At 39.4% G+C, this 12505-nt stretch overlaps 1 protein-coding gene across 4 annotated transcripts in view; it reads left to right on the forward strand.

The window, feature by feature from the left end:
* GPR146 (G protein-coupled receptor 146) overlaps positions 1–12505 on the forward strand; it is a 57106-nt gene that overhangs the window by 34871 nt on the left and 9730 nt on the right. The window contains exon 3 of one of the 4 annotated variants that reach the window (XM_040589945.1): positions 3548–3656. The exons of 1 other annotated variant lie outside the window; for it this stretch is intronic. Coding sequence is in view for 2 of the 3 variants with exons in the window: in XM_040589944.1 (XP_040445878.1) it covers positions 3602–3656 (55 nt within the window). In the remaining variant the exon portion in view is untranslated. Of the gene's footprint in view, positions 1–3371; positions 3657–12505 lie in introns of those variants that run through there. 2 more of the 4 variants (XM_040589944.1, XM_040589943.1) reach the window with 2 other exon arrangements.

The raw sequence follows: 12505 nt of genomic DNA on the forward strand, positions 1-12505 counted from the left end.
CATCTAAAATTTGCAAATAAGTCTTGCTTGCTTCAGCTGATTTGCACATTCAATTTCAATGTTTTTTAGGTAATTACCAAAGCATTTTCAGACATGTTATGACCAAATACGAACTTGCTGAATACTAAGATACACAAGGATAAAACACAAATAAGCAGTCCTGAATGAATCCCATTAATATTACATCTTACTTCATGCTTAACACAACAGTACTGCAAAAAATAAGAAGAAATGTCAGTGGGGACTGACCACATTCTGTGCAATGAACAAGGACATCTTTGCCCACACCATAGTCCCTTTATCGTGTACCACTAACTCTGCTCCTCTGAAGGTACCATCATTTCAGTTTAAGATAAAAGTATACTGAGGAATATTTCTGATAATCCTTTTCTATGAATACTATTCTTTAGACAATTTACACATGGGTATGAAGGGCCAAAATGTACACCCACTAATTCCCAAATGCCATAGAGATCCTTCAACAAAACCACTTCATCTCATAAAAATAATATTCTGGCAACCACAGTCATAAGTAACTACTTTCACTTTTAACCTTGTGATTTGTTTAATCCATCTGAATCACTAACTCTGTTACTGCATAGAGCACTCATAAAAGATGAACTTTTGAAAGTCATTATATTGCCATACAAAACTGAACAGAACTTCTTAGGTTTTGTCTTATTTAGCTTCTGTAAGTAAAAAATACTACCAGAATTGTCTATCAATTCATATCAGATGTAGCAGTGTCAGAAACATGAGTACATCAAGCATGTGACTACATCATCTGAACCACTACAAATTATTCTGTAAACAAAAACCTGCACTGCTAAAATACAACTTTCATATTAACAGAGTTACTTGGAATTAGGAACTTTAGGACTGTGCATTAACTTCACAGACCCATCAGCAACAAGAAATGTATTTGGGAGAGGATGGACAGGGAACTGCCATAATTAAACAATCAAGCCAATAGCAATAGTATACTGCATGTGAAAATTAAGCATGTGAGGATACCCCCAAGGTTTCTGTGATCCCTGCTGCTTAGTGGCGGTAAAGAAGTAGTACTTTAGGTTATGTGTGCATTTCACACTCATACTGGACTCCTATCCAGCCGAATTTTTACCATGTGCACAGAAAAAACACATGGCTTATGTTTAAAGGCGTTTTGAAAATGGGCTAATTTTCCTGTCAGGTCACAGAAGAGGCTCCACCTTCAGTGAGGCTGGCACTTACTTATTTTGCAATGAGGCAGAGTTAAATAAGTCACTGAAGTAAACATCGACTATCCTTGTTCACCATTTCCCTCAGTCCCCTTGCAGCTGTCTGACCAGGACCAAGCCTCAGCACAAAGCCCCATGGGTCCAACACAAGAAATACCTGGCCAAGCTCGACAAGTACAGATATTGTTAAAATGTGGACCTTTTCAGCCAAAGCACAACAGTCTCCTCTGCCCCACAACTACCCCAAAGTTACTCCAGACAGTCAGTGGCAAGTGATAGTTACAGATCATAATCGCATAGGGGATTATGTATCTTTACATTCAAACAAGCCTTGGGGAAAGTATGCTAGGAAAATCCAACCGGGACAATGTAAAAACATGGGCACTGCAAACTGAAATAAGTGATGGACTGGCAGGGCCTGTAAGAGAAAACACTCACTTCTATAAAACCAATACAGCAGCAGACTTGAAGGAGCCACATTATTACCTTCTGCTCTCCCCAGAGACTGAAGGAGTACTATTCCATCTCCCAATCTCTGCATTTTTCTCCTGCAAAAAGCCTATACGATAAAGTTTATGAGGTCTGAATTTCAAAAGGAAAGCACATTTCACCTTAAACTCTATGCCCAACTGTCACTGGTATTTAATCAACTGTAAATCAACACAGAGTTTGGAGTTTTTGCTCTGTGTTTCAAAATACAAACCATATATAATGGCTTAACCAAATGAATGATAAGCGTGAAATATTACAAGCCATAAAAAAAAAGGCAAGGCATAATCCTGGGCTGCCCCACATTGTCTCCTCATAGGAATATTACAACTGACATTAAAGAAGTGCTTGTTTATTTAACAATTTGACCAATCTCCAACAATACAGCATTTAATGGAAAATATTAACGTGGGACCTACAAACAGAGCTGCTATGTCATAAAGATTGTAAACAGAGAACTGGGGGGTGTTTTACTTTGATATAAACAATAAAAGCTTAGCCAAAAGGAACAAAAAAATAACTGAATTAGGCAAATACTTGATCATAAATACTGACAATCAAAAAAGTTCTCAGGTGTTAACCTTAGAGCCCTATTGGGAAGTTTTAGCTTATAAGATACTGTAAGAATAAAAATAAGCAACTAATGGTCTAAAATAAGAAAACATGTGTAACACACACACTAAAGAAAATACACATGCTACATACATGCTTAACATGAATGACAAATTCTTCATTTACTTCAGGGGTCAACTGCTTTTTCGCTGATAAGTAAAAGCAGATTTTACACTTTACTGCTTTGGGGAGGAAGGAAGACACATAAATTAATTCTTCATTACAATTTAAAAAGGCAAATTATTTAAGCACTATTTGTATTCACACTAAGACAGAATCATGATATTACATGCTTTTTATTCAAATGGAAAGAATTTACATTTACCTACCATCTCATTAAAGTAAGATGATAGAGCAGTAGCATTTTCCTTATATCTTTTTTCTTTTTAATTAAAATGGTCTTTCTGAATGCTTAAAGTAATTCTGAGGTTTACAGTAAAGTATTTTTTAAAACATACATTGGCTCTTTTTCAGATCTAATGTTGGTTACTGCTTAAACTCTCCAGAGGCCAAATGGATGTTACAGGCTTTTGCTAAATAGCATTGTTTTTTAAAGGCAGGAAAGGATACGACTACCAACAAACACAGCTGTGATGAGTAGCTCTAAAGAAAATCCAATTCTACTAACAATATTTTTGCCAGTTTGGCTTATTTTGCTCTGGGTTTATTACTCTGTTAACATGCACAGCTTTGCAGAATAACTACTGCTGTGGTAAAAAAAAAAAAAAAAAAAAAAAAAAATCTTTTCTCATACCAAAAAAGCTCTCCTGGTTTGATGCAGCCACTATTTGTCTCCCATTACACAACTACACCAAACGTTGAACTGCTCTCAAACCACAGTAATCTCATGGAATCATTTAGGTTGGAAAAGACCTTTAAGATCATCAAGTCCAACCATTAATGTAGCATCGTCCTTTTATGGTTTGTCCTTTCGGGAGGGTGGGGGGGGGGTTGGGGAAAGAAAAAAAAAAAAAAACGACCCCTAAAAACCCCCTTTCACAAATACACACACAGTATGCAGAATAGTCCTTATGGCAGGATCAGGCCCCCGGTTTTTGCAACAGCCCTCTGCGCCAATAAGAGCGTGCAGCTAAAGCTTAAAGGATTATGTGTATGTATGTGCAGGGGAAGTCACATGTATACACAGTGTTCGGTGCCACTACTGAGGGCAGTGCAGCGGCGTCAGCGGTCTTTTTCTAAGCTCTCCCATTGTTTATTCCTACTAGAGAAATGAGATATTGGAGTTTCTGCTGAGCTCACTTTGAAAAGGGTCTGACTTGATGGGCAAAAATGTTTCTGCCAGTCATCAAGGAACAACAAGGCAGTGCCTACCAGGTGAGATTTTAAGTTCACCTTTTAGATTGCTTTTGGTTTTCAAGAGCCTAGAAACAATTTACCTTAACGCATATAAACCTTTAATCAGTAAAAATGAATAGTACTATTTTTAGAAACCAATGCTCAGGTTTTAGATAACATTTCTTTATGAAAAGCATCATTGTTTAAATTTGTCATGCTCCTACTTTTCTCTGGTTGTCCAAAAGAAAGTTACAAGTAGGCTTTTTCTTATGCATACTGATTTTCATACTCTTGCACATTAGGCTGGATTTCTCATTTACTGTTTCTTTATGTACTGAAGATGTGCTTTTAAGTTATTTATTAATCACTCTGAATAGATAAGATCTCAATTTTTCTGTATATTAAATCTAGAAGTATAACAATATAGCAGAAGTAGAGCAGAGGAATTGATCAAAAGTTAATCTAATTAGTCTTTAATAAAGCAACAGTTCTCAATGAAAGTGAGATACTTATGAATCTTCTAGTCATGGCATAATAATAAAACACACAGCAAACCATACTGTGAAATATTACTGCAAAGCAGCTAAAAGACACAGCAGTAACTAATTAACTAATTAATCACAATCAAGCTGCATTTTCATTTGTATTATAAAAGAAGGTAAGCCAAAGGCAAACTTCAAAGCACCAAAAATTTCCTAACTGCTTTCAGCAGAAGCTTTGAATAAGCAGAATGACTGCTGTCCTTTTTAGCCTCCATAAGCATTTTTTAACTATGTTAATCACCATGATATTTGCAAATCTGTTTTCTACCGTACTTAGCAGAAGACCTACTTTCCCTTAGGGCTCCGTCAGCTGAACTTTATATCCTTCTTATATAAATGCTACAGCAGCATAAAAAGGAAGCACCCTATTTCTCATGCCAGCATCACATCCTTCATGTATTTGATGGGGCCCATAATTTAAGTTAAAGCAGTATCTCATGGATTTCAACAGAAGTTGGACTGATTCTAAAACGATGAAAAAATGTTAATCAAGTATCAGGACAATGTGATTCCTGTGAACATCTAGGTTTATGATCTGCACATCAGAATGATTCATTTGAACTTCTGCATGCAGGATCTGAACATCAGATAAGAGTTCATCAGAATATTCTGCATATTTTCCACAACAGCAAAAACATGGAAGGCTTATTTAAGTCAAGATAAGCTAGAAGGCTCCAGCACACTCCCTACAAACTGTGGTTTACTGTTGGTATGCACCCTCTCTCTGTCTTGGCTATGTAAAAACAACCATTTATCAATAATTGCTAAGAAACCAGCTCTGTGACAAACTTATTACTCCTCAGGTTTCCACCCATTAGCACAGGGGGAAGCAGATTAAAAATTTATTTTTGTGGTGGGTTGACCCTGGCTGGACTCCAGGTGCCCACCAAAGCCACTCTGTCACTCCCCTCCTCAGCTTAACAGCTGAGAGAAAATACAACAAAAGGCTCATGGGTTGAGGTAAGGACAGGGCAAGATCACTGACCAGTTACTGTCATGGGCAAAACAGACAGCGACTCAGGGAAATTAGTTTAATTTATTGCCAATCAAATCAGAGTAGGGTAAAGAGAAATACAAACAAATATTAAAGCACCTTCCTCCCATCCCTCCCTTCTTCCCAGGCTCAGCTTCACCCTGTTTTCTCTCCCTGCTCCCTGCCAGTGGTACAGGGGAACGGGGAATGGGGGTTGCAGTCAGCTCATCACTCCTTGTCTCTGCTGCTCCTTCCTCCTCAGGGGGAGGGTCCTCACACCCTTCCCCTGCCCCAGCCTGGGTCCCATCCGTGGGGTGCAGCCCTTCAGGAACAGGCTGCTCCAGCCTGGGCCCCCGCGGGGTCACAAGCCCGGCCAGCAAACCTGCTCCATCCTGGGCCCCTCTCTCCATGAGCCCACGGGTCCTGCCGGGAGCTGCTCCAGCGTGGGCTTCCCAAGGGGTCACAGCCTCCTTCGGGCACCGCACCTCCTGCTCCGGCGCCTGGAGCCCCCCTGCCTCCTCCTGCGCTGCCCTGGGGGCTGCAGGGCCGCTGCTCTCACATACTCTCAACTCCCCTCTCTGGCTGCAATTGAACAGTTTTGTGTGGTTTTCCCCTTCTTAAATGCATTATCCCAGAGGCACCACCACTGTCACTGATGAGCTCAGCCTTGGCCAGCGGCAGGTCAGTCCCTGAGCCGGCTGGCATTGGCTCTGTTGGACACAGGGGAAAGTTCTAGCAGCTTCTCACAGAAGGCACCCCATAGCACCTGCTACCAAGATCTTGCCATGCAAACCCAATACAGTTTTAAACATCAAGGCTCTATACAGCTCCTGCAGTAATAAAATCTGCTATGGAAGTCGTGCTTTCTTCCTGTGGTGTGCAAGTCTCATGGTTTAACCCCAGCCAATAATTCAGTACCATGCAGCTGCTTGCTCACTCCCCCTTAGCCAGAGGAGCATCAGAAAGGAACTCAAGGGTTGAGATAAGAACAATAATTGAAATAAAATTAATCCCAAACAACAATAATAATAACAATAAGTTATAATGAAAGGGAGGGAGAAGGGGTGAGGAATGAAATCCAAAAGGAAGGGGGAACAGGAAACACGTGATGCACAATACAACTGCTCGCCACCCACTGGCTGATGCCCAGCCAGTCCCAAGCAATGCTCAGCAGGCCCCAGCCAACACACACACCACACACACCCCAGTTTATATACTAAGCATGAGATCATATGGTATGGAATACCTTTTTGGCCAGTTCAGGTCAGCTGACCCAGCTGTGTCCCCTCCCAGCCCTCTTGCTGGCAAGGCCCTAGAAACTGAGAAGTCCTTGACCTAGTGCAAACACCACCAAGCAACAACCAAAAACATCAGTGTGCCATCAACATTGTTTTTACACTAAAATCAAAACACAGCACTGTACCAGCTACTAAGAAGAAAATTAACTCTATCCCAGCCGAAATCAGGATTGCAAGGTATTTTTTAAATGCATGTACCTATCAAGGACACCAAGAAATCCTTAAAAAAATCTGTTCAAATTAAAAAAAAACAAAACCAAAACAGTAATTGCTGAATGTCATGTGAATAGATACACTGCAATTAGTGAGCACTAGTATTTATTATTTCAACATCATTTATTTGGCTGTATTCCCAGGAATTTGTGCAAATCCTAACCATAGCTTCCCAAGATACTGTGGGTTGGACAGAATGTGGGTAACAGGTGGCTACAGGTGGCATACTCAAGGTGTGACTTCACAGAGGTTTTTGTAATGGGAGACTTAAGTTTAGAGTGTCCTGGTTAACAGAGGTCTCAAGCTACTTTGCACATTTCTTCCCTCAAAATCACTTTTGGTTTTTTGCCCTTGGAAATATTTGCCCAGGCTCACACAGGGCTGGAAAAAACTCACAGGTTAAATAGTATCTAAGGAAGCATCCCCACCCACACACCTGTGAAAGTATGGCCAAGGACTCAAATCAAATCATGAAATACTTAAACCTGTCAAACCCTTTGCTAGCATTGTAGAACAGAAAGTGCTAAAGGTTATTACTGGCTTTTTCAAGTTTGATGAAAGAGTCATTCCATACATGCAGGTGCAATGGGCAGCCTTGTAAGAAATCAAGATTATTGGCAGAAAATTGTGATAAATAAGGGGTAAAAAAACTCTGTCACTGATAAAGTGGAGTCGAGAGTGGCACATGACAAGCAGCAGATGGACAAATCAGAACCCATTCACATCAGCAAGGTGACTCTTTATTTCAAGCCCCTGGTAAATGAAAATGCCTACTCCAAATCTTACAGTCTAATAATAACCACCCTTAGATCAGCACTGATATTATACTAGCCCTCCCAGAATGTAAGATTAAAATATTTAATTCAGACATTATAAATGGAGTAAGATGCAATCAGTAAATATGCAAGTTCATCCAAGAGACAGGCAGAAAATACTATTTCCTTCACCAAGACAGAAATTAGAAGCCACAGGAGTGTCAAGAACAAGATATCTCAGACTTGCTGACAATTATCAGCAAGATAACTGTTTATCTCCAACAGATGTGACAAATTTTGAAGTCATTTCAGCCTTAGTGCAATTCTGCCAAGGCCTGATTATCCCCTTCAAACTCTGTGGGGTTATACTCATTCTTAGAAATGTTATCTGAGAAAGAACTATGTCAATATTTTTGCGTTTACTGGAAAACTGGTCCCTGCAGTCTGAGTCTGTTTCACAAGAGTTTCCTACACAAAGTGAGTCTTGATAAGTCACTGCGTCAGCTTTCACCAATGTTTCTAATAGGAAATTGCATTATATTATAGTTTCCAGGAAAACTACCATCTGTGCCTCCTGTCAGTCCTTGCAACTGGCAGCAAAATATCTGTAGGGAATGTTTTCATATTGCCAAATTTCAGCAGTGTTCCTGGTCACAAGTCCCAAGCACGGGCGAATATAACAAACAGTGGGTTAAGATAAGAGCTGCTGTTTCCAGCCTGCCAACTCACCAGGCCAACTCATTTTCAGAGTAATTCCAGTGGAGTTGGTGCACCTTTGATGCTCCGCACTGGGCTAATTTCAGTCTGCAATATCTGGAATAGCAATAATTTGCATTAATTTTGATTGGCAAGAATCTGTCTTCTTTACTAAGTGACACTGATTTATGTGGACTAGAAGCACAATGTTCAGTTCATATACATTCCTTACCTGGAACCTGAGCAACTCCAAAATGCTAGAACTGCGCAGATCTAGCCACTTGCTGTCTTGTAAGAGGTGCAAATGATCTGTCTGCGCTGAGATCTAAACAAGGAAATTCACCATTGAACTGTTTTGTAATTTTATATTTTCTTAACTTTTAAAAAGGCCTCAGCAGAAAATTTTAAATTCATCTCCACAATCTGATGATTTTTACATTAAGAAAATGAACATACAAGTTTCACCAACATTTTTTCCCCCAAAAAAAATATCAATCTTTACTGACTTATTCTACAATCTAAGTGTCTGTATGTACTGGGGGGGGGGGGACGGGGGACCCCCTATAGTTAAACATTCATGACTATCATGTAAGAAAGATCCTTAAATGAAATTGCCCACCTAGTCAATTCCTTAAGAAAAAAATTAACTAAATACATTCATTAAAAACAGTGGGACAAAGTGCATCTACTATGTAAATCTACCAAGTCCCAGCTACTCTGAACATCAACATCATGGTAGTAAGAATGCTTTCTAAAGGTTCATGTAATCCTTGTTAGATCCATTCAGTTGAAGTATTTCATATGAAAAGAAACTGCAATTTAAATTCAGTTTTAAATGGAATGAAAATATTTGCTACAGTTAACGGGTTTGTGTGCTCTCCAAGAAACTGAAATTGTACGTTTTAATTAAGTCTTTTGGTTTCTGTGGCTCACCAGTTACAAGCACAGTAAAAATTCTGCCATGGGTTAAATTTATTAAACTATTTTTTTCACTTAACCAGTTAAGAACTGAACGTATATAGCAATTTTCATCATCTTGACACTGAATTTTATTTAGGTCTGTTGCCACAGAGTTTTAAAGTAGGACAGCTGCATCAAAATCAGGTTCCAAGAACTCTGAAAACATGGGCCAGAACTGCAGTAGTGCTAACTGGCTGTTCGTATTCCATGCTCTGAATGGCTCCGTCTACTCTGCTCATGCTTAAAATCTGCCACTTCTTGTATCCAACTTTACAAATCCAGAACTTGAAGCATCTTATGAAGCCTATTTTCTAATACTACATTCATTCTAATTATCCCTGTTTAGTACACCGTAACTTACTGGAAGTATGAATACTAGATAAATTACAGGGGGGTTGTTTTGCATATAACTCATTTTTTTAAGAAAAGTATTACCTAGCAGATATTTCGACATCTCAAAATTGTATCTCATTTCAGAAACCCTGGCAGCTCAGGCTTGTAGACCAATACAGGCAGCCACTGCGTAAATTCATTCTGCCTGATGGAATACCCTATCTTTAAAACTGCACAAAACCAAGATATTCACTTTTTGCAGCAGTGAAATCTTAACCCACCACACATCTATGATATATTAAAAGCTGGACTGTTCACCCTATGGTGAATCTTTCTCATTGCACATAAATGTTAAAAAAGAAAAGATGTCAAATTTTCCATATACATGCTTTTTCAGAATTCAGTGATAAAGCTAAGTCAGGAAGAGGTGGAGCAGGAGACCAGTCACACTCATCTGACACTGGGACACTAAGACAAGTTAACAAAACATGACTGACTTTCTAGAGTTAACCCATGCAGAGCCCCCCATGTAGCTATGAGGAGGGCATCATTAGCAACCCTAACTCCCACAGAGGCTCTATTACAAAGAAATAAACATTATAAAAAAGGAGGATTTATCTGGAGTGGCAGGTGTGCCTGGCAGACAGCATCTGTGTCTGAACATGGGACTCCTTCCACACAAATCTTTATGGGCACTGATGCTGGACTATCTCCTCTTCACAAAACTTGTCTCCTCATTTTACAAGAATTTCATTTGCCTCTTCTACCCCATAATACTTGGTTATTACAACCTTCCATACAACTACCATGCTGCCACTCTCTACCAGATTTAATGATCTCTTAAAAACACCCTTTGGCAGTTTTTATTATGGCTTCCAGAGTAGCTGATCTTTCCCGCCCCCCCCCCTCTGTCTTTTTGGAGTACATTATCTGTTCTCATAAGCTTTAAGCTGCTTAAAAAGGGGGGTGTGGTGGGTGTGGGGGGTGTGGGGGGTGTGGTGGGTGTGGGTGTGTGCAAATACCGTTATCCATTTCTAATGGATATACATGTTATTTTGACCAATCTTCTATGAGCTCTGAAGACAGAAGAAAATTCTTCAGTTCTAACCTAATATACAGAAGATGTGTATCTTGAAAAAGTTACAAATTTTCCTCTTTCTGCCAAACCAAAGGAGCATCTGACATCATTTGTTGACACTTACTGATCTGTGACATCAATTTGTAGACACTTCTGATATGGCCTTACAGAAATTCAGATTCCCAAAGAGATGAACAATCTAAATAGAAAAAAGCATGCAGCTGACATTGTTAACAGTTTTATACTACATGGAATAATACATAGCAATAATGAAAGCAAAAGGTTAAAACAGAAAAAAATTGCATCTATTTAGTAGGTTGCCAAGAGGGATGGGGCAGTCAGCAGATTATCGTGGCATGAGTGAGATCTGAATGACCAGGTATCTGCTACATAGATGACTTACCACACAGATGGTGCTTATGAGAATGAAAGAATAAACAAGGGACAGCGGCTGCCAGCATCTGTGGAACAATAAAAAAAGTCACCTAGCAAGTGAGAGCAGGGCCCACAGGAAGAAACTAAGCTTTGAAGTGCTCTGAAACAACATATACTCAGAATTTCTGGAAAAGCAGAGAGTGAGCAACTTCAAAGCAAAATGTGAAGACCAATTCCAGAAGCACAAGTATGTCTGTACTCATCCCATGTGTGACAAAGTCACACCCTTATAGTTCTTAAGAATTCAGTTTTTGTTGTTTATTCAAGATGCCTAACACAGCCCGAGTTGTCCCATGGGGAAGTAACAGAAAAGTCAGAAGGGGAAGAGCATCATACTTAGAAACCCTGTGCTAAGTCTGATACGGTACCATGTACGTGTCATACGAGCAAACAGTGATGGAAAGTGCAGCATTAATTGTAATGGAGTCATCAGTGAGAAATAAAAGAGGAAAATATGGGCCAGACAGATGTGAAAAACAAGGGTTTAAAAAAAAAAAACCACACATGAAAATGTATCTAAGCATTTATTTCTGGTCAGAAGGAACACTTAAAGAGTAACACTGGACCAAGAAAAGGCCATATAGTATTCCACCTATAAAGCTGGAAATGGGCTCACAACACTCAAATTGTACAAAATTAAGCAGGGGTGGCCAATAGTTGGGTGGTGCAAGTCAAAGGTCTTTTTTAAAAAAAAAATAATTATTTTTGCTACTAAAGCAAGTTCATACTGCAAAGGGAACGGGTTCAGAAAAACAAATCATCAGTAAGCCTAATGATGAGAGTGAAATCAGTGGGACTAAGAGGCTGAGAACCTGCTCTTCCCATGAGTTCACTTGCCAGGTTGGCAAAATCCTTGTTCCATGCTCTCTCTCACAGGACTAAGGACAGACAGGGCTACCACAGAAAGAAAAACACACCCCTCTTCCAACTGACCTATGCTTGGGTTTTTTTTATTTGTTCTTTTTTAAAAAAATCCAAGACAGGGTTACACTCAATGCTTCTTCATATCAATTATTCTTGTTATTTAGTCATGGCTTCTTTCACATTTTATTGCACTGAATTAACTACATAATAAAACAGAACCAATATCAATTATAAACATACCACCCGCCAAACTGGTCAATGATTGCACCACGAAGACATAAATGATAGGGTTGGAAGGGGCCTGTTTTTCAGCCCAGCACCCAGTATCAAGCAGGATTTTCTTCTCCACTAATGTTAAAAGCATTTTATCTGAGCTGTATCATTATATTATAAACAGCAGCAACTCAGCAACTGCATAAGTAAAGTATATTCTGAAACCTACCTGCCTGCACTGCTGCATTTTTTCCCCTCACATCTAACCTGGGCCATCTAGTTTTACTTTTCTGTATATCCACCCAACAAATCTTCTGTTAATCCCTAAGGTATGTATATAAGCTAGTAAGCCTAAAAATATGTCATGGTACCCAGACTGAGAGGTAACAGCAGTGTAACACTTGATTCTCTCACACTTAAGAGTTCAGCGTGTTCCCCTTGAGGACAACTAATTGCAGGTATGCTATTTTCCAGAAAAACCAATCATCTATTGTTTAAAGTTTTAAGAATTAATCCATAAGTAATATT

This window comes from Falco naumanni, chromosome 4 (assembly GCF_017639655.2).
Source record: "Falco naumanni isolate bFalNau1 chromosome 4, bFalNau1.pat, whole genome shotgun sequence".
NCBI classification, from domain to species: Eukaryota; Metazoa; Chordata; class Aves; order Falconiformes; family Falconidae; genus Falco; species Falco naumanni.